The sequence below is a fragment of the Lycorma delicatula genome, chromosome 10, assembly GCF_047948215.1.
Source record: "Lycorma delicatula isolate Av1 chromosome 10, ASM4794821v1, whole genome shotgun sequence".
Taxonomy (NCBI): Eukaryota; Metazoa; Arthropoda; class Insecta; order Hemiptera; family Fulgoridae; genus Lycorma; species Lycorma delicatula.
The window spans coordinates 113889126-113913111 of record NC_134464.1 but is presented as its reverse complement, the minus strand read 5'-3'; the positions used below and the strand labels follow the sequence as shown (position 1 = coordinate 113913111).

General features: G+C 29.5%; 1 protein-coding gene across 2 annotated transcripts in view; it reads right to left on the bottom strand.

The window, feature by feature from the left end:
- Positions 1–1323: 1323 nt before the first annotated feature.
- The window catches only part of LOC142331093 (uncharacterized), a 101489-nt gene continuing 78826 nt past the window's right edge, over positions 1324–23986 (bottom strand). The window contains exons 5-8 of one of the 2 annotated variants that reach the window (XM_075376762.1): positions 14209–14301; positions 10160–10337; positions 7362–7501; positions 1324–1638 (exon numbers count right to left, since the gene is read on the bottom strand). In XM_075376762.1, the coding sequence (XP_075232877.1) occupies positions 14216–14301 (86 nt within the window). In that variant the 3' untranslated portion in view covers positions 1324–1638; positions 7362–7501; positions 10160–10337; positions 14209–14215. Of the gene's footprint in view, positions 1639–6985; positions 7248–7361; positions 7502–10159; positions 10338–14208; positions 14302–23986 lie in introns of those variants that run through there. The other variant, XM_075376763.1, reaches the window with a different exon arrangement.

The following is a 23986-nucleotide window of genomic DNA, read 5'->3' as shown; positions in this document are numbered from 1 at the left end:
TATTAGAAAATAAAAAATTGTAACATATAATAACTACGGTGAACCTGTAACTTGGTTGCCCAAAGGGATTGAGCATGTATATTAGATCTCATAAAGAGATAGGAAGTATTAACAAGTACTGCTTTGTAGAGTTGAAGTTTAATTATAAGAATATGTATTAAATTAATTGCAAGTCCTTCCAAAATGATTTTTAACTTAAAAAGTTGTTCAAAATAAAATTGACAGATTGTTGACATGCTGAAATAACAAGAGTGAAAATTCACATACACAACCCAACAGCATAAAATTATATTATTGTATTTTTAATATAAGAGTAGATTTATTTTAACAACTTTATGTATTCATTTTGAACAAATAGATTTTGTTGCATTTGTAAAATTAATTGCTAATTTTCTTATTAAACTACTAGCTGCAGAGACGTGCCCTACAGCAAGGTCCTCTGGGCGGCAGCATCTTGGAATGGGATTATTAGATATCCAAAATTTATTATCTTTTATGTAAAAATATTGTTTTTGAATGATGAAAATTGATATAATAAAAGTTAATTTAGAAATTTAACTCTAGAAATTGATACTAACAAATCAGGATTTTCTGTTAGTGATTGGTACATTTCAGTGCCTATTTTTTGGTTATTTTTTTATTTATTAAATTAAATATTTTCTTGGAATTACCAAGCATTTTCAAAGAATATTTATCCTTAGGATATTAAAGATATTAATATTTCATGAATTTAATTCAAGCAGTAACTAACTTACTTCAAAATTATGATTTTTACTTAATTTCTGATCTCTATGGAAGAATAGTAACATTTGCCTTTTATTCAGAAGATTCTGAGATTGAATCCCGTCAGGCTTGGCATTTTGCATGCACTATAAAATTCATCATATTAAGAAAAAGTAAAATTTGCTATAAGCCTGTTGTAACTGGAATGAAAAAATTTAGGACAAAATATTTATCTCCACATGATTCCTTGGCTCACTCTCAAATTGTGATCATATAAATATCTGATAAAAATTTTAAATCATTAACACTATTTTCTGTTTTAAAAAAGTAAAAAATAATCTTATATCTGTAACTTAATACATCTATTTCAACTATATGATTAGAAAAAATAAATATTATGTAAAATTGTAATATATTAATTATTTTATATTATTTTTTTAGTTATTACTACTAAAATTAACTTTACCCAGTGGAAAACCATTAGGTAAAATAATAATAAATATAATACCACATAATAATAAAAATACCAACATAGAATTGTATAAAAGTAAAAAAAGATTAAAAAAAAAAGGACTTAAAACCAAAGCAATAGTGATTATTTCTTTATTATATCTTTTCTACTTTAACAAACAATTGAGAATGGAACATTCAAACTGTGCCTTGTCCAATTTTTTCAAAACGGATATTATTGCTATGTGCATAATTCCTTTTGTTATTTAAATATACATGAAAAACATTATTTGCTTAAATAGTGCTTTTTCTTATAAAAATTCAGTGTAGAAAAATTAAATTTCCAACAGAATGTGTTTTGTCCATAACCAAATTTCATTCAATGAGTGATTTGTCTAACTAACCAATGGCGAGAATTCATTTTCAGTCAGCTGGCAGCACATTTCCGCACAAACAAAACTGTTCCTGTAAGGAGAGATAGAACCCAGTAGAAATTAAACCCAGTCCTCTAAGAATTTCTTCATTAATGCTGTGAAAAATGGATATACCTGTTCTTTACTCGGTAGATCATATATTTGAATGAATCGATTCAGTACAAGAGAACCCACTAAAATCTAAACAACTTAGAAATTAGTTTCTTGTAAGGCGTCCCGTTTTGAAGAATAATTAAGTTAATAAATTCATATACCAATTAAAAATTTTGATTAAATGTTTTAATTGATTATGTTTCATTGGTTTCAAATTTCATTCTGGAAAGTTTGGTCCAAAATACTGACCAATGAACGCAAGAATATTAATTTCTACGTGTAATGGTTTAAGTAATGATACCCATTCAAAGATAAAAAGAAACATTATTATTCATTTAATCAAGTAAATTTTATAAGTAAACATCTAATTTTAAAATTAAATTTATCATAAATCATGTATGATTTATCTACAATAAAATGAGTATTAGATTTTTTCTCAAACAATGCATTATATATGCTGCTAAAGAAAATGTTGAGTAAAAATTTGCAAGCTCTGAAACAAAAGGTACATTTCAATGATTATAGGATTCAAGGATTTTTTTCTGATGAGGTATGGTGAACCTAAAATATTTTTCATGACAGCTCCTCCGGAAATGATATCAGGCTCTTTTTCTGACCAGATTTTCCCAATTTCTTGGTCAGAAGCATTGGTAATTTCCCATCCAGAAACTGGTAAAGAATAGATCATGTCCTTCAAGTTATTCTATCTCCTTGCCTTTTTTTTTTGATGGCGCACGTGGGTGCCGATCATGACTATGTTTATGTCTGTACTGATGCTGCAGATCTTCGCGGTTTCCTGTTATTTTGTTGTTTTGTATTATAGTGATTGATTTTATTTTCCTATTGATATGATTGGTTATAGTATGTATTGATACTGTGGGTCATCACTGCTTCTTGTAAGTATGTATCTAGTTGTATAAACTTAAGTGTATATTATGACACCCACCGGGTTGGTTTAGTACTGAACATGTCTTCACAAATCAGCTGATTTCGAAGTCGAGAGTTCTAAGGTTCAAATCCAAATAAAGGCAGTTACTTTTATACAGATTTGAATACTAGATTGTGGATATCAGTATTATTTAATGGTTGGGTTTGAATTAACCACAAATCTCAGAAAAGGTCAACCTGAGATTGTACAAGACTACACTTCATTTATACTCATACATCCCCTCTGAAGTAATCCTGATGGTGATTCCAGAGGCTAATCAGAAAAAAGTGTATATTATGATGTATTTTTTTATATCATAGCAATTGTGGAGTATGACTGTGTGTGTGGGTGATCTCCTTCTTCCTGATGTAGTGCTTCTTTAAGCCGTGCCAGGGGTGGAGGTTTAGTCGGTAGTGTGCAGAAACACATACACACTTATTAACATCTTGCGGAATCTGTTAGCGAGCCCGACACACACTGCTTAGTCGCCTGTAAATGTGGTTCCTCCACCTCAAACAAAAAAAAAATATCTCCTTGCCTTGTGCAAGTTGATGGAATGAATGGTACCTTGGGAAAAATATGCTAATTGCTTATGAGCAATGCAAGGTAAATCATATAGTTGCCCTGGAATCTGTTATTCTAAACATCTTTCTAATTCGCCAATGCATCATTGGTGTATTTTTAAATATGAGTCAGCCATATGACTAAGCTTGGAGGAGAGGAATTATAAATACACTTCATTAATTGGATATACGAGTACAAGAGAATCTCCTTGCATTCATCACAAGTTTCTGCAGTAGTCGGTCCATCCGAGTTTGAGTTGCAACAACTGTATAGGACAATTTCACACTAGAAACGGAATACCATATGAAAGTTTCCTAAGTGTTACCTTGTTGTTGGTTTGCCATAACCATAAATGCTGCAATAACTGCATGCGTAAACTTGTTATTTGTAGATAATAATGAGTTTATATTGTATCTCGAACTTTAGCTATTGACGACATGCTGCTCCAAAACAGAATAACCCGTTTTAGAATCGTGGTGTAAAACGACAGGATTCACTTTTTCCCCCAGAGAAAACGAAATGCATTTGCTTTTCTCAGTTGAGAAAACGATCTGTTTTTATATGCAGAACCATGCGCCCAGATTAGATTTTTAAGATTGTGATTTGACCAGTGAACGATGAGGGTCAAACACTTGAAGGAATAGAAGGTAAAATGTCTAAAAACACCAGAATTACTCACTGTTTAATACTTGTTCGGGAGCAGATAAAGTATGCGTATTGCGCTTTTACCGATCTTTGGTTTGTTCTGCTTGGACTACGGCTGTGTGGCTTATTCGTTCGCATGAGCCATCACTCTTAGGAGGCTCGATGTAGTCAATCATCATTCATTTGTCCATCTTGCAATTGGTGTGTTTCGTTCAAGCCTCGTGGTAGGTCTTTTAGTGGGCAGTAATAAGCTATCTCCTTGATATAAACAAACCCAAATGGTCTGTTCCTATGTAGCTCACATTAAAGTCAAATCATCCGACTTGTGATTCGATGTTCTCCAACCCGCATCTTAACCGCTGAAATATACTGCCTCACTAGGCGACAGAGCTCAGTTCATATTTCTAATTATAAAATTACCTCCATATCGCACTGTTGCCTAATATTATTACTCCCCTTGGCAGCCCACTCGCTCTTCTCTCGTAAATTTTTGCTTTAGTCTTTGTCCACTAAAGCAATAATAAAATAGTACTGTGTACTTTTTAACAAAAGATACACGAATCCGGTTATCTTACAACAAGAGCCTTATAATATTGTAAATAGCATGAATCCTGATGCTACAATTCATACAAACGAATCTTCAACACGATAAATTTGTTGTTGGCAATAGATAATGCATGACTTGCCTTCCCACCTACTTCAGTGTTTTTGTCAGGAAGATGTGTACTATTAATAAGGCTTAAATACAATTTCCTCAACATATCGACATTACTTGTCGATGTGTTCAGATTCCATGAGTGCCTTTCAGGTGATTAGTTACTGGTAGTCCCGACAACTTATTGTCTTTGAAATTAAGTTTATTATTTCCATGTTAACTCAGCATCGCAAATCAGCTGATTTCGAAGTCGAGAGTTCAAACATTCAAATCCTAGTAAAGGCACTTTTGTACGGATTTGAATACTAGATCGTGGATACCGTGTTCTTTAGTGGTGAGCTTCTGCTGGGTCACCAGCTATATTGGAATTTCAACCGATGGGTATGCTGATAAGAGTGAAAAAGAGCCTTGTTTGCAGCTTTCTTTCACTAATCACGTTGTTTCGGACAGTCTTTTCGGTTTTCTGATGAAAGTGGTTCATAATTAGTTTTTCGTGATTACTGGAAGTGAATGGAATGCTACCATCAACAATAAACTTCACCCAGTTAAGAACACTATAAAGTGATAAAAAATGATTACTGGTTGTTTAATTTATTAACTTAAATGTTATTTTATATATAACTTCGTTCTTTTTTCTTCTACTTCCTTTATGTTCAACAAAAACATTATTATTACAAACCAGCTTAATTTTTTTTGCAGAAATTAATAAACAACAATCGCTTCTAAGAATTTTATGAAAGTTTTAGTAAATTCTGAATTTTTATATTAAACCACTTTAAACGTTCATTGTATGAAACGTTATTTATTAAGTCTGTTTTGCAATAGTATATATATATATATATATATATATATATATATATACATATATAATAATATTTAATATATATTTCTTTTCAACGTTTTAACGAGATATCGATGTATTGAAGTACAAAATAGCATGCGTTGGCATCATTGATAAACAGTTGTGTGGTTATCGTTTCTGCGACGAAGTTGTTTTGGAAAGATTTACATAATATAAATAAATAATGCATAATATAAACTTAATTCATCACTGTTTTTTTTTTTTTTAGTTGTTAATGTTACTATATAAAAAATTAATTATTAATGCACCTATATTATAAAATTAATATATAACAGCCAAAATAGTTATCTGTTTTTTCTTAGCATAAATTATTATAACCAAAATTACATCATTCAAATTAAGATTAGTTACTAATCTCAGCAGATAAATAAGACTTACAAAAACTCAACAAATTCTACTTGTTATATTTGTAACAAGTAGGCTCATTTGAACCAGCTGAAAATTACACAAAATTATCAATTTAATAATGAATTAATAACATTTTTTCATAATGTAATGTTTTGAATTACTTTTGTAACCATCATCAGTAACTTAATAGTAATTTAATAATGAAATAATTTTAATTATTTTCTTAACCAACTGTCAAAAAAAAAACCAAAAAAAAAAACATTATGTAAAAATTACTTTTAAAGGCATTGAGCATGACTGTAGCAAGTAATGGGAATTCACAATAGCTAAATGATGTTTGAGGTAACAGTGTTCTAATAGCATTACCTTTATCTTACGATTTTTATTAAGCATTATAAAACATTGACTGGCAGATTTAAACTGGCAATAACATTTTGGGTTAAGTATTTTTTTTTGAGATTATGCCAGATCATCTTTGAAATTAAAAGAAATAATAACAGAAGAGTGATCAATATGACCAAACCGATGCCAATAACGGTTTGGTCAATAGATTAAAGAATAAAACAAATTCAAACAAAAAATGTGGTATTTCAATCCGTTTAGCACATGTAACCTACATATAACAGAAAACTTAAATTTAAAAAAAAGTTAAAAAAAATTATTAGGTGACATTAATAAAGTGTGATTGATAAAAATACCTTTACCTTATGAGTCTTATCGATTAATTGCAATAATTTTGTTTTGCGTTCAGGTATACCATTTTGTACAATATTCTTCAAAGTTAGCTGTATATTAGCTACTTTATCTTGAAGTTGTTTAGAAAAGTTACTGTCAATCTGCTGACTAGAATGAAGTAATTCCCGAGTTAAATTTTCAATATTTTTAACTCTAGGCTCTAATGAATTTCCCTCTGCTAACAAAGGCTGCAATATTATTAATATTATTAATACAATAAAAAAATTAATAACGAGATGATCCTAGTCAAAATTATACAACTCCTCATCTCTTCTGTGGTTGATTGTCTTATTCCTACATCATCCTTCTTTTAATACCCTTAAATTTTTCTTCCCTGAATAGGTACTATGGGAACTATGTCAGCCATTGCATGAGTCATCTTTGGTGTCATGGGAGAATGAAGAATCATGAACTACCCACACATCATCTGAGTAACCATAGGACATTTGCTTCGTTATTCAGATTTACTAGGATGGTGCAACTATGCCTATGGGGTTGTCTGGGGTTGTATAATTGTATAAAAACCAAAATAAAGGCAGACCTTTTACTACATATGATAACATACTTCAGTTTAATAAATATGAAAAAAAATCAGAAATATAAGATTACCAACATGAAAATTTCATAAAATTCTAGTAAAAGTAAAAGAATATTCATCTAACACATATTTTGCATTATTTGTAAGTAATTTTAACTAAGTGTAAACACACAAATGATTAAGTTTAAAAGTTCCAGGACAGGCAAATCTCAGCAGTAACTTCTTTCCATTCTTTTTAAATAACATGCAAGCACTGTGCTCGCTGCCTCAGCCTAGTTACAGCACCAATAATAAAGATAATTACAACAAAGGTTTAAATATTTACACCAATAAACTAATAATTGCAATATAAAACAAAATATATTTTCAATGAACAATATACTTACATCCAGTTGTGTAATTTCATTTCGTAATGAGTTTAAATCTCCAACTGAAGACTTATCCACAAGTAAATATTCTTCAGTATTTTTTAGCCATGTTTCCAAATCCTATCTTTCATGTATTAGATTATTTAACTTTTCTATATCTAAAAAAAAAAAATATTTTAATAGTTAAATATTAAGATTTTATTATAGAGGATTTTAAGATAAGAGGCATGTTCATAAGTAGAGGCAAGGAATTATAAAATAACTATTGAGTTTAACTGTTCAAATGTTCACGATGAACAGAGAAGTGATAGTTGAAGCCGTACTGAAGACCATAAGCCTAGTGTTCATATTGTAAATCTCTTTGAACATGTGAATGAAAAAGTGAGAGAAAATCATTGCTTTGTAATTAGCAATCTTTCTCTAGAATTTCGAAAAGTTTCAAAGACAACATTGTTGAGAATAGTGAATGACACTCAAGGCTATTGTAAACTATGTGCACAACAGGGTTTACCTAAACTATGCCATTCAAAACCGACAACAAGCAATGCTGAAATCAAGAACTGTTTTTCACAGTAACATATGTCCACTTGCACAACAGAAACAATTCCAAAATTCAGATGGGGGATTTTTTATCACAATCCCAGTGACTACCACCTCTTTCTATGTCTCAAAAACTAGCTTGAGTGTCAATGATTCGAGGAAAGTGAAGAGTTGAAAATCACAGTGAAAAGGTGGCTTACAATCCCAGGTGGCAGAATTTTATGCAGTGGATTTTAAGACGCTTGTTTCACGACATCAAAAATGTTTGAAATAAAATTATGATTATGTAGTAAAATAAAGTGAATATATAAGTTATTTAAAACTATTAATAAACTTTTCTTTTTATCAACTGTTCTCATTTTGTTACTGATCAACTCTTACTTTTGAACTGTGCCTTGTATATATGAGTGGAAAAAAATGCTAATAATTATATATGAACTAAAAAAAAAAAATTGATTATTGATACCGAATTTGAATTTAAACAGAAGTGATAAAACAAAAATGATTTTATATTATTTAAAGAAAAATGATACATTAAAAAGATAAATTAAGAAAAAAAACAACTGAACACAATAATCATTTTTTTACAAAGGAAATATTTACATAACTGTATTAAAACATAGTGTAATATTTAATTATATCTCATTTAAAAAATAATAAAATAAATAAACAAAACCATTAGTTTTCTGAATAAAAATGTTCAAATTTGCAAATAATAGTGTTTTATTCAATATTACCAGAAACTGTTTTCACCTTCAGTGATAACCATAATTGTGCAATAATTACTATCTTGTGTCAAAGTATATTTTATATAAATTAAAATAAAAGAAGACATAAATACTACTCTGCACACAGTTTTTGTCATCCTTTTTTAGATGAATGCCCAGAAAGGAATGTAATATAATTAGGATGTATGTATGAATGTTTTTCACCAATATGGGAGAACCGATTTAGATGTATGACCCCATGTTGGAATCCTTATGTTATCAGGAATGTCATGAGCTATATATATATGTAAACAAATTTAAAAAATTTGAAAAAATAAATTATACTGAATACAAATACTATGTAAAAAAATCTGTTTACTCCCTCTCAACTGTAAAGTTTCATAAAGCTCAGAAAAATGTTTTTATTTGTGGCTGCTTACTCCAAAATGGAATTGAACCTAATAATGTTATTCAAAACATTCACCCTGTGATGTGTAATAATTGACCTCAGTCATACTGATATAAAGCCTTCACGGATCTAATAGGAATGGTCCAAAATTTTACATTAAATTAAATTAATAATTAAATTAATAAATAAATTAAATATTAATTATTATTAATTATTATTAATTAATTAATTATTATTAATTATTAATTAAATATTAAATATTAATAATTAATAATTAATAAATTAATAAATAATAATTAAATTAAATTTTAATTAAATTAAATTTTACTCCACAATTCTACATTAAACTGTTGTATAATGATCTGCACTGGCAGGACATCCTGTTTTTTTTTTGCAGTTATATTTTTTCCTTTTTAATAGATTTAAAACTTCTTTCTTGTTTACAAACAAGAACAGCAATATTTATAAGAACCACTATAAAATTATTTTTATTTACTTCAGCTTTTTCTTTAATTTCTAGAACATTTTGAAGAAATCAGCGATCTTTACTGATGATTGATGGATAGGACAAAAGAATATTTTGCCATCTGCAAACCAGTTGCTTTCACTTTGTATGGCAACAGAAATACAACTGTTATCATTAATGGAAATTGTATCCACATGATCAGATGTTACACCAATCTGAGAAGCCAATGCAACGGATTTATCTATTTTTAAAATTAGATGGTTGCAACTCATCCAGTGAATAATTTTTTGACCTGTTATCATACAATTTTAATTCCTTTTAAAAAATTATCTTCAGATAGATACAATTGTGTCATTTCTGAAAATGGTTATGGTAATGGTTATGGTTAAAATGGAATCGTCCAAGATTTTCAGGCAGGTCATTAATAAACAATAAAAAAGTTAGGGACTGAGAACAACTTATTTCCTTAGGCACTTTGCATTTTACGTTTCAAAGTGAACACCTTATTTTACATATATATTGGCAGCTCCTCTAATACTATAGCTAATGTTTTTTCATGAAAATTGTGTAATTAAATCGAAAGATTTGGATTATAATAATGTTAAAAATTTAATCTAGAATAGAAAATAACAGAAATAGGTACACAAACTGTACAAACTATAAATTTAAATACCTGACTGTAAATTTAAAATACCTGACTGAAGTTTTGTTCGTCGTTCTTCTAAAATAACTGGAATATCACTCCAGCGGGTATTGAGATCTTGTAACTCTTCTCGCAGGTGTTCATTTGGAGATGACTCTAATAAGTGTTGGCCAGCAGTATTGACATGATTAAAGTTTGGTTTCATTTCTTCAATAGATTTGTCTAATTCCTGAATTAAAAAAATGCACGATCGCATATCATTAAATCATATTTATTAACTATAACTATAAAGCTTGAGAATATATTGAAAATAACACACAAGATTAACAATAATATCAATATCTCACGTGCAAATAAAAACAAAATACAAAGTATTTGAAAATTCTTTGAAGAGGAAAGAGACAAAGATTTTCTTTCTTTTTCTGTTTAGCCTCCAGAACCACCAAGGTATTACTTCAGAGGATGAATGAGGATGATATGTATGAATATGAATGAAGAGTAGTCTTGTACAGTCTGAGGTAGACCATTCCTGAGGTATGTGGTAAATTGAAACCCAACCACAAAAAACACCAGTATTCACTACCTAATATTCAAATCTGTATAAAAGTAACTGCTGTATAAAAAATAACTAACATAAACTGCTTTATGAACTTAAGTAAGAATAGAACTGACTGGATAGATCTAGGTTGAGATGTTCGGCATGAAAGCTGACACTGAAGTTATGATAAGGAATACATTAGAAGAAAGGAAAGGAATAAGTATAAGAGAAAGAAAAATAAATTGCACAGTTTGCTGATGGTATGATAATTCTAGCTGATGGCACAAACAAAGATTATTAACAGCACTGGAAGAAGGATAAAAATGAATATTAAAAAATATTACAAATTAGTGTTAAGGAACTGAAGAAAGAATAGAAAAAGTAAACAATTACAGATATTTGGAGCCTACGGTGACAGAGGATTGGAAGACCGCAATAAGAATGAAAGGAAGAATAGCAGTACGAAGAGGAATTACTATATCTTTAAAGTCTGAGCATAGAGTTAAGGAAGAGAGAGGTTAGTCAACTGTTATGTATGGAGTGGTCTGTTGCATGAAATGAAGCATGGATGGTGAGGAAAAGTTCTGGATTGAGGTTTTTCACAAATGGATATGGAGAAGGTAAGATGGATAGTTAAAATGAGGAAGTAATGAAGAAGAGCAACTGCATTGGAAGAGAAATGAAGCAAGGAAGAAGATGAAACCAATAGATGAAGTGAAGCTTAGAAACTACAAGGGGACAAAGGAGAAGGCTTGGAACAGAAATGGGATGGAGACACCAGTGGCAAAAGAGACCTGCTGACAGGCAGTACAACAGATAATGATTATGAATAGCTATAATATAAATGAGAATATACCTGATGAAAAATATAAATCAAGGAAATGTATAATTCTATATACACACTCACGGGCAAACATTGATAACCAAATGCAATTACTAAAATGGGCACAAAGAAATATTGCCATTTACTAACAATTAATATTTTCAGCTAAAACTGAACTGCCATTTGGTGACAGAACCAATATTGACACACTGAAACATTTCCCAGCAGTAATATTAACAACATTGGATGCTCTGGATCATAATCAATGTTACGAATAGTTTTCACGATTTAGAAGTGATCGTCAGTCAATTTAATGTGACCCTCGACCTTGAATATGGCTCAAGGAAGGGCCTTTGACTTCATTTTACGTGGTCTATTTTTATAAAAAATTGAAGAAAAAGTATACAAGTAAAGTACAAATATTCGAGTACGTGTGCAAATTTCAGACCTTAATATTCACAAATATTTTGAAAAAAAAAATTATCTTGGCTCAAGTAGATCGTAGAGCAAAAATCTTCATTTTTTAAATTCGTTGAAAATTAGCATCTATTGAATGAAGTTTTCTAGCTAAAAAAAAATACATTTTTGGTTGATTTTTCGCTTATTTGCAATTGTTTTTTTTACGCGCACTATTTTCTCACAGTTTAGTCCAACTCTTAAAGGAAATTTTAAGCCCCGGATGGTCCACATAGGTGCATTACAATTTTAAGAAAAAGTATTTTTTCGAAAAACTAGATTTTTGCAAAAACTATTGAATATTTTGCATAAGTTAAAAAAGGTACTTATTCTACTCGCCAAGGACTAGATATTTTGGAAGTTCGCCAAAAAATCTTTTTTTAATTTTAAAGATATTAATGTTGAAGAAAGTGTTATTTTTAGCGGTTTTTTTGCAATAACATTTTTATTTGTTGATCAATTGACATCGGGCAGGGCTTAAAATTTTTTTTCAAAACATTCTACAACTTTTATTTAAAAGCTTTTTTTTGTAAAACGTCTAGTTTTTCTTTAAAACGAAAAAAGATGTTTTTCGCCAACTTTGGAGAGGGTAGAACAGTAGTTCATTCAATTCTACGGAATTTTTCCTATTTTTTACATGTCTTACCTAACGGAAGTAAATTTTGGCTTCGACAATTTGATTGGCCTATATAGGCAATGTAGAATAACAGTGGTCAATGTGTGTGTGTGTGGGCGCGCGCGCGAAATTATTTATTTCATAAATACACTATTTGTATACCACCAAGTTATACAGGTAAAAACTGTTTATTTACAATTGTATTAGCTAAAATAATTTATATACCGAAGCAGTAGACTTATAGTTTTAAGATGTACATTTTTAATTTACTATTTTGTTGTAATTATTGATTATGTTTATTTAGCACAAATAAAACTTTATCTGAACAATGAATTTAGTTGTTTTCATAATTAACTAAATATATAATAAAATTTTATTTCAACAGCATAGATATTTATAATAGTCATTTATTTTAAATGTAAATAAATAGTTGTGAGACATTAGCTTTACATTAATGGAATCCTGGTATATGTACTGTAAAGGGCTGTATCAATTTTGCAATGTTCAAGTATATATACATTAAAGTATAAAGCAATGTTCAAGTATATGTTCAAGCATCTTCATAAAATATCATCAGTCTTTATTCAGCATAATTACTGCATAATAGAGAAATGATAAAGGTACAGGAACTACTCTATTTAAAAAGTTACTCTGTGTGGCAACAAGGTGGAAGTAAATACCTAACTGTCAGTTTCTGTTATGTCAAATAGACTGTAATAATTACATATATATAAGTGAGAAACTGTAAGTTTCATGCATAATCATATTTTAAATAAACACAATTTTATTTTAAACAGTATTACTCTTTGCTTTAACAACAATGAAATATAAATACTTAATGTGAATACGAAATAATTTTTACACTTCATGCACACCAACTTCATATATTAATAGATATTTATAATATCAAACCAGATAAACTCTTACTTATAACACCCCAACCAAATTACACTTAGAGGAAAACAAATTGTTACTTGGATTTTTATCGAAATGGTAAAGGGGCTTATAATAAATGTAAAAAAAAATGTGTGAGCAAAAATGGTAGAGGAGTGATTTGGAGGGTTGGGGGATTGGAAAAAAGGAATTTCCAATACAATAGTTGTAGATCATGTAAAAATCTATTAATTTTTTTTAACATATCTGAAAATTTCTGATAAAGATGCAAAAAAATTTTTATTTTAGTTTTTTATATTTCATTTCCGCAAAAATAATTTACTTTTGATGAAACTTGGTGAAAAATTTTACTTTTCTGTGTCTTAAATAATCACAAATTTTTTTGACGTCAACTTTCACCGGAAATCGCAATAATACTATTTTCACCCCTTTTCAACCCCACTCATGCATTTATTTTTTTCACATTTATTATAAGCCCCTTTACCATTTCCACTTATAAAAGTTTACGTAACAATTTTTTTCTCTCTCTAAATGAGTTATTTCGATCCTAACAAGCGAGTTTGTAAGTACAGTCCTATTACATGATTTAAACACAATACTTCCAATTTTCTGAATCATTTTCCTGTAAGTACAATTTATTTTTAATAGTTATTGTTTAAAAAAGTTATTATTTTTATTATTCTGCGTACAATATACAAAAATTGTGTAAAGAAGCTCTACATAATATACTATATTAAAATAATTATATGGAGTATTTTGTAACTAATACTTACATATGTTTTACCAGTAAGTACTTCCAATAACGATAACAGTCAGGTGCCATCTTGTAAGTCGAATATTAAGTCTGATATAGGGGAAATGCTGCTCTGTAAAATAAAAATAAAATGTAATAATATTAATTGAAAAACCTATTACTGTATAAGTGTTAAATATGAAAAATGTTTAAATAATAATTATAATGATAAGATTAATTTATGTTACACATTCATGAATTGAATTTAAAATCATTCACGATTAATTTTAATTAATTCAAGAATAAAATTTCAGTCTGAAAATCAATAAAAATAAAGTTAATAAAATTTCACAAACAACAGGTATTATTACATATTAAAATAGAATACAATATGTAACAAAAATGGCAGAATATTTTGTACTGTTCAGTGTCAAAAAACAAATGCATAGCACCCACCATTCTCAGAAATAGTAAATAATCATCTCTTAGCAAACTTATTATGAAAAGTAAGGAGTGAAGTGGTTTCATTACCTTCTTCGAGTTAAATGTAACTGTATATATACCAGCTTAAAATAAGTCACTACAAATAATTTTAATTAAAGTATTTATTTAAATATTTGGCTCTTTCTTTAAGATGTTGGAATTTAATGAAGAACTGAAAACAAACTATTTTTTAAAAGCTTGTTTTAAGTAAATATTTAGTTTTTATTTTCCTACAAAATGCCAAGTTCATATAAAAAAAAAAAAGTTTATACTAGATTTAAAAATTAAAAACCTGCACCTTGAGGTCTGTTAGTATCATAATTGTAATATTTATATAAGGTACGTCATGAATCAAAAGTCATCACTCTGAAAAGCACCATAAGTATTCTTAGGAGTAACAAGCAACCCTTGCCCAACTTACTTAGGAAGTTGAGGATTAAATGATTTTCTACCGCCTTTTTCACTACCAATTATACTACTGCATAACTGATTACAAACTCTCACCAAAATGAAGTTTAAATTAAAAATCTACAAGTGATATCATCAGTCTGTTTTACTCTTTCTACTCTTGTAGAAAGTAAAAGTAACTATGATACTATTGTATGTACTTTACATATATCACAGCCTTATAAAGAAAGACTGGAATAGACATTGTAAAGTAACAAATAATGTATCCCTTTCTGTTGTAAAACAATACATTAATTTCACCTCCTCAGTTTTTTTAGGTGAAGCATTTTATTGAACAAGAAAGATTTTAAAAGATGGACAACCCAAGATATGTATCAAAGGTCAGATGTAAGATATTACACAAGAGCTTTCCAAAAAAAAGAAAATCAAATATAAATTTAAAGAATTAAAACGAAATTCTGAAAAGTGTTATGTTATGTTTTTTATGACAATGAAAATAGCAAATGGGGACAAGAAATATATACTTTGACAACTGACATTATCAAAGAATGATGAAATTTAAATGGATTAGAGTGTAGAATGGAGATTATAAAATGAACTGAAGAGAAAGGTAAGTTTGTGGTGGGACTTTTTTTGTATTGAATGAGTACATAGTGATGAATAATGGTAAAAACTAAACACAATGACAGATTAGAAGATATAAATCATTTAATTTAGGATGTACTATTTGTAAATGAATGGAAATTAAAAATTAGATTGAAAAAATAAAAACTCAAATGACTGAATGACAAAAATAACCTACATATAAGTACTAAATATTCATTAAACCTTCATAATAAAACATGTACAACATAAACTGAAAATTTATAACTGAAAACAGATAAATATAATATTTTATATTAGTGGTTTCATAATACAGAAAATTGATTAAACAATATTTCATTTTTAGAACTTCAGTGTAGGTTTTCAATATATTTTCATTAGCAAAATGATGTGATTCTTTTGTCAATTAGATGTGTAAATAGGCAAAAACATAAAAATTCTCTTGCAGAAAAAGTATCATTTTACCAATGCACCTAACTCTAACTTCTGGTTGACCAATCAGCAATTACATGAAATCTGTACTGTTTAATTATTTCTTATTACACAATAATGATTTAAATTGTCATACAGAGAGTGTAATTCTGAGAAAACCCCAATAATTTGTTTCAAGTTGGAAATTATACTGTTATCATAATATAACCTTAACCCAGGTTAACCTACATGAAGCAAATTTATGTTAAAAATTATTAATATGTTATTAAATTTATGTATTTCACAAATACTGACCGATTAATACATGTTTTTTTTTAATCATATAAATATTCTGCGATCAGGTAATTTATACTAAAATTCAATTTTTAATTTGGCTACTTTTTTTTTCATTCTTTGAAATTCAACCGGTAAACCGCTAGTTTAATAAAACAATTTTCAAAATTAAATCCTCTTCAATTAATTTGTACCAACAGGCCTTTGTTTATTTCTTTCCACTATGGAATAACATTAAACAATACTCAAATCAATTTAAACAATATGTGGGAAAAAGTCTCATCAATACACAATAATAATTAACCAGGTCGATTAGCCATCCTGACACAGTGTTTGGTTAAAACTCTACGATTTTATTATGAGGCAGAATAAAATGACTGGTTACAGTTATGTGCTTTAAACTGGTTGACAAACATCACTGCAAACGATTATAACACAGTGTTTTTTTAAATAATCTTATGAATGAACCAACCGGATAAAAATGTAAGAAATTTGAGGCCAATAATAATAAATATTTAACTTTTTTATACCAGCTGAAACATAAAACCTAAAAACTGAATCGATGAGGCTTGCTTAACCACTAATGTCTGATATACATTTGAAGTCACACTGATCCAAATCTAAACTAGAGTGGCACACGACACGATCCAACATTTGGTTTTGTTAAAAATATTTATTTGAATCACAATACAAAAAGTAAAATACAATGCGTTTACTATATACCTGGAAATTACGTTCTGCTTATCATGTGATCAATATGACCACCATTACATCTAGCAACTTCACATCTCGCAACACAAACTCCTATATTGTTAATAACTCGACAACACATATCCTCAGTTATCTCACCACACGCTTCAATGATCAGTTCCATCACTGTATGAGGATATTTAAGGAAAATTTTTTCCTTTAGAAATATCCCCAAAGAAAATAATCACATGGATTCAAATCAGGACTGTTCAGGGGCCAGTTCTGTCTGCATGCAACATGATTAGGTCATCGGTTTGAAATGACATTTGCGTTAAAAGTTTCATGCAGAGTCTAAAATAATATTAGCTGTGTGTGGGCTGTCTCCATCCTGCATGAACCACTCGTTTTCTAATCAAAACCCTTTTGCAAGAAGATGAGGAGCAATACTATTATTCACGTTTAGATAACGTTCACAGTCTGTTCAAAAAATAATGGCCCTGTTACCCCGTGACTTAAGATAGACGTCTTTGTGTAACCACACTTTTCGTTTCATTTATAAACAACAGTCTTTACACGCTGTTCAACAGTCAAATCTTTCTTTGACAACCATCTTGGAACGATATACAAACAGCGAACTCGGAAAGAGAAGAAACTAATATTCACGAACTGCTGTCACTTCTGCCATTAACCTAAACAAATGTTGTTTTGTAATTGCCAAAACAACTGTTGGATCATTTCTGGCGCCATCCTGTTGTACTAAATTTCTATAATAATCGATGTACTCTGAATTAGTAAAACCAATCCGATTTAATTTATACTTTTGTTTTTACATTTCTAGTTACAGAAAAAAATCAGACTAAACAAAAATTCCAATTACTAGCTGGAGAAGGCATTTCACGTTATTTTTAACCGATATGTTTTCATTCATTCAGTTCCCAATTACTGTCACATATATCAGTTTTTGAGAAAAGAAATCGTAAAATGCAAGTACTTTCAATAATTGCGGTAGTTATTTTTAAACTTGCTACTTTACAATTTTTTTTCCTAACATCAGAGATTTTGTCTCTCCTAATCAGAGAGGGTCGAGATTCTATTTTAAACTTAAAATACCTGTTTTAACTCATTCAGATCGATTTCATGGATATTTGTATTGATTTACGATTATAGTAAAATAAACCAGTACTTGAAGGCATAAATTTCAAAAGTGATTTCACGGTTTAATATAAAATTCAATTAATTTATGAAGATATTAATTAAACAAATTAACTTTTTTTTATGAAATAAAACAAAATTGAATAGTCGATACCTTTTTGACCAAAAAGGTTGTCTATGTTTAAGCATTCTGCACCAACAGAGCCAATCATTATAATAATTTCTTATTAATTACTGTATTTATTCCAGTACCCCCCGAACTTTTTTTCTTGGAATTGGAGAGAAAAAATAAGGGTGCGGGGCTTACTTGAAACATAGCCTTTAGCCACGATAATTTATGTAAAGTAAACGTTTTCTTTGAAGTACCTAAATTCAATCACATAAATGTTAACAGTACATTAGGCTTTCATTTATCAATACCGGATGCCGCTTACACAGAATACATCCTTAATTATTAACATCCTGTTCATATTACCGATAGGAAGGAAGTTAAGGAATTTTTATAAAACTGATTCATTCTGTATAGCCTGCATCTGGTTCTAATGACATTACAGTGACAGTGTCAGTTACCTATCGTCGTCTTGACTATTCGCCATAGTCATTGTACTGTTTGTATATGTGGACGGTTATGTGCATTTTATCTGTTTAGTTTATCTTGTAAAGTTTAATACGGTGATTTATTTTAATTAGGGCATTAAAACGATCTTTTACAGTAAATGAAAAACTGCGCGTTATAGAAGAGGCTGAGAAAAATTGGAAATCGGGCGGCAGGAAGAAAATTTGACGTAGATGAAAGCTGCATTCGAGACTGGCGTAAGAAGAAACAACTTCTGGTGAAAGGCGCCGGTAATAAAAGGGGTTTTCATGGCTTAAAACCAAATACACATAGAAAAAAACTTGTATTACTTTGTTATGGAAAAAAGGAAATGCGGTTATGCTGTCACGACAGAAATGTGTCAATAAAATGCTTGTCATTGAATAAAGTTGATTTTAAAGCAAGCCGTGAATAGATAACACGATTTTTTGCACGAAATGATTTGTCAATAAGACGAAAGACGACCATTTCTCAACAACTTCCAGACGACTCCCAAAAAATATTACATTTTCACAAATATACAATAAATCTTAGAAAAGATAAAGGCTATTTGCCTTCTGAAAAAGGAAACGCTGATCAAACCCCCGTATATTTTGAAATGCCATTTGACAAAACCGTAAACAAAAAAGGTTAAAAAAGTGTTACGATTCGCACCGGTGGTAATGAAAAACAAAGGTGTAGTGTTACGCTTTGCATTACGTCTGATGCATCAAAATTACTTCCGTGCATTGTTTTTAAAAGAAAAACTCTTCCTACCGTACAGGTAAACGGAGTTATTATTAGAGCACAGGAATCAGATTGCATGGACGAAACCTTAATTTTAGATTGGATCAGGTGTGTATGGCAAAAGCGATCAGTAAATTTACTTAATAAAAAAAAACCGGTATCCTAGTAATTGATAGTTATCGGGGGCATACGACTGATAAAGTGAAAAACATTTAAAAAAAGGGTATAACAGACCAAGTAATAATTCCTGGCGGATTGATATCTCTATTGCAACCACTAGTTGTCTGTATTAATATTATTTACTGTATTAGCGGTGTGTTTGTTAAAATGGATCGGATGCTTGGAGCATACCCTCTTAAATATGTGCATTGAATTTCCACATATTTTGGACCAAAAATGTGGAGGACAATACACACATCTGCAGTCTAGAGAGGCCTTGATGGAAGATATCGACTTTCTTTAACATTCAAGTTAAAGAAAGGCTGGCTCCTTTCTTTAACAGTATGCAATAATAGGTTTGAAAATATGTATGACTAAATCTTTTTTTCTTGATGCCCATTATTTATATCATTAAAAAAAATTAATTGACTATGCCTTCTTTTTAAGTATGATCTCACTTAAAAATTTATTTATCACTTTTACTTTTACGATGTAATTTTTTGATCTCCTCACTTATGAAAAGAACACAACTAAATTGCAAGAGAAACATTAAATCACATGTCAGTTTCATGATATATTATGATCTTACAAACAGAAACTTAATTTTGCTTATTTATTGCTTTTAGTAACTACGGGGATTGAGAAATACCATCTACCTAAATAAATATTCAGAAAATGAAATTCTAGGAAAATAAAATTTTGAAAATCCCAGAAAAAAGAAAGATATCACGTATTTGGATTAATCTAAATCATTTCCTATTAGTAAGGCTGAAAAAGGTTAGTGCTATAAATAAGGCTCAAAAAATAAAAAATAAATTAGAAATAAATGTCTAGTATATGTATTATAGAAGGTCCAGACCTGATTTCAAATCATTAATCAGATAAAAAAAGTACACAGTGGCAAAACAAAATTTTTAGATATTACAATTAAGTATATTTATTTCAGTATCCTACAAAGATATTATAAAATATACTGAAAAGGCAATAACAGATTTGAACCAGAAACTTCAGGGTAATGAGAATGTTAAATAAGTTTATAATACTGATTTTTTATTTCAAAATGTGCATGTTGCAATCTGTTCAACTAGGGAACAATAAGCAACCCCCCACCCACGGCACAATGAGATGAGGATGACGTGTAAATATTTAAAAAAATCAGTTACATTTAAGAAATTAAATTGTTTCTAATAATAGTTGCTGACATCTGAATAATCTGTTTTTAAAGAAATCAGTTTTGTTTTTTTCTACACGTGAAAAATTAATTTCTTATTTTTATTTTGCTTGTCGAAATGATTAATTTCTACCCTTCACTAAAATAAAGACCTGTAATAAAAAAATGTTATCCCCGTTTTATTTTATTTACCCCATACAGTTGTTTTTATGTAATCCTATCTATTTCTTAATTTTTTTTCAAAAATAAATACCTACGGTAACAATCTGCAGTGATAGCAACTCCTGAATTATTGTTGTAGAGAGGAATTGTAAATTTAAGTGTACTTAGAATCATACCAGGAACTTTTACTACTGTCAGATAAAACTAAATAGGGCAAGCCTGTCCTGAAATATTGATAAGAAAACCTTTAGATTTTGTCAATACAATTTAATCGGGTAATAAAATATTAAACAATTCTGTTGTTCTATCTAGAATAATCTAGGATAAACAACAGTCATTTAAATCAAATATTTGTGGAGAACATTTAGAAACATTAGTATGAAACGGCTAACTGGAAATGGAATATCTCTGAATTCAGTTATTAATTTGGATACTTCCTTTGAAATTATTTCCTCTGTCATTTCAACAAACCCCACAATATACTATATTATAGGATACAAGATAAAAAATTTGGTCTCTTAGCATAATTGTAGTAGGAGGGTGACCTGACAGGACTACAAAAACAGCATAGATAGTTTTTTGCTACAATCTTTTTTTTTCTCAAGAATAAGAAACTTACCATGTCTGGCTTGCTAGGGAAAATTAATAGTAAAATGGTGTTTCCAAATGTCTTTTTTATTAGGATACTGGTAAATATACTGTTGCATACCACCATGCCAAGCTTACATAATTTTTTTTTTGAGTTATTAATCGATTAATTGGTTTGATGCTATTTTCTCTTTCGTTTTGTTTTTGCTGATTTTAATTAAAACTGTAACTTAATTATATCGCTTTTTTAGAAAATTTAGCAAATTACATCCTCAGTTATCTGTTTTATAAATTGCAGACTTATACTGAAAGATTATGAAAATCTTAGTGCCTCTTTCTTTAGGTCCCCTGTTCCGGCTTTGATCTTTTACAAGGCCAAAATAATACGGCCAGTTACAGGGCCAAAGTAATATGGCTAATTACAAGGCCAGTAATATGCGGTTTATCGTGAAATTGATTGTTGAGTAATTAAAATTGAAAAATCAGCTTTTAGACAAAAGATTAAATACATGTTCACAATCACTAGTACGTAAAGAAATCAGGGGAATTCTTTTTTTAGAATTACATTATCTATAACATTCACATTATCCATACTGTGGGTCACAGCCGGTTAAAATAACAATAATATATATTCGTGCTTTAACGTGGGTAATTTTATCCTGACATTTGGAAAAAATCTTACTGTAAATGCTTTGTATCGATCTTATGTTAATTATTCTTGTTTTTTGAAGGCTTTCTATATTTTGTTTTTTGAAACTAGCACGATTACACAGGTTTCGGTTTATTGAAACTGTAATTGTGCAAAAACAGGTAAAAAAATGTTGTTGTAGAAAATTAATGTAAACGAACCTTTATTTTCAAATGAACAAGCCCACGAGGGAACCTCAGCTTCTCCCGATCGCTCTCAAAATGATCAAGTTATAGAGTCACGTTTGTTAGAAAAAACTTGTATTTACGTGACTTTGAAAATACTTCAGAGGATGAATATTATATACCGTCTTCAGATTAAGCTCTGAATCAGAGAATGAAACGCATAAACCTAAGAGGAAGTAAAACAGTTATTGAACGGCAAAGTCAAAAACGACAGAGAAACATTGAACGGTAGCTTGTAATATTAACAGAAGTAGTTAGCTGATGAGTGCAATACAAATAATAAGAAGGGCAAAGAATTGGCTGCAGAAACAAAATTAAGCCTCCATATATGTGTAAAATGAAATGTTACCAAAACTTACTTAAAAATCTAAAAAGACAGTTCATTACGTCCTACACTGAAGTAAGACTATAAGAAAGATGTAGAAGTACGAACGGTACAAAACCAAAAGAAAATTCTTTTCGTTATAGTTTAAACATAAATGATGTAAAAATAAGGGTTTGTAAAGTTACGCTTCTAAGCGTACTAGCTATATCTAATACAGTCATAGTGAACGTGGCGGAATTGTAGAAATAGACAAAAGAGGACGGCATACACCTGCTATGAAAACACCCGAGGAAATAATTCAAAATGTTATTCTACATATAAATGTTATTCCGAAATATGAGAGTCATTATTCACGCTTGAAAACTAAGAAACCATTTTTAAGACCCGATTTAAATTTAGAAAAGTTGTATTTATTTTATCGACAATTCTGTAGTGAAAATAAAATAGGTAACAAAAATTAACAAAAAAGTGGCTTTATATAGCCATATATATATTAAACATGGCTTGAGATTCGTATCTAGCAAAACTAAACGGTGAATTAACTTCAGACGGTAAAAAATTTATTTAAAGTGATTATGATTGCACCTTAAGGAATCGTAGAAGTTGTATGACCGAACAGTAAAGATACTCAAGATGCAAAGCTGACAGCTGATTTACAAAAATGTTTACCGACACCGCTGTTAACAAATATAACAAATTTCTACTGCAGGAAGTTATGGACATTAATTTCATCACAATTTATAACACGGTGACAATGAAACAGCGTCTTGGATTCTAAAACGGGCTGAACAAAACATTACCGATTCAAAAACTGAAGAAATGATATATTACGGTCAGACAATTGCTATGACCAGAACAAAAATTTTGTTATGCGTTTACCTATATTGTTTATCTATATCCACAGATAAAGCGTGTCATAAACTCTTGTTAAAAGGCCATACGCACGTGGAAGCAGAAAATGTTTATACGCTGATAGAATTATTTTATAAATATGAAGATGTTGACAAAGAATTTATTTTGATTAATTTATGAAAAAATTTGAGAAAGAATGACGTAAGTTCCCAGATGTACTTGTCATTAGTCGATCCAAAACCGATATCACAATTAAAATACAAAGACCTATTAATTCTAGTTAAATAATGCCATCTGTTTTATCGAAACATATGTAACTGCAATGA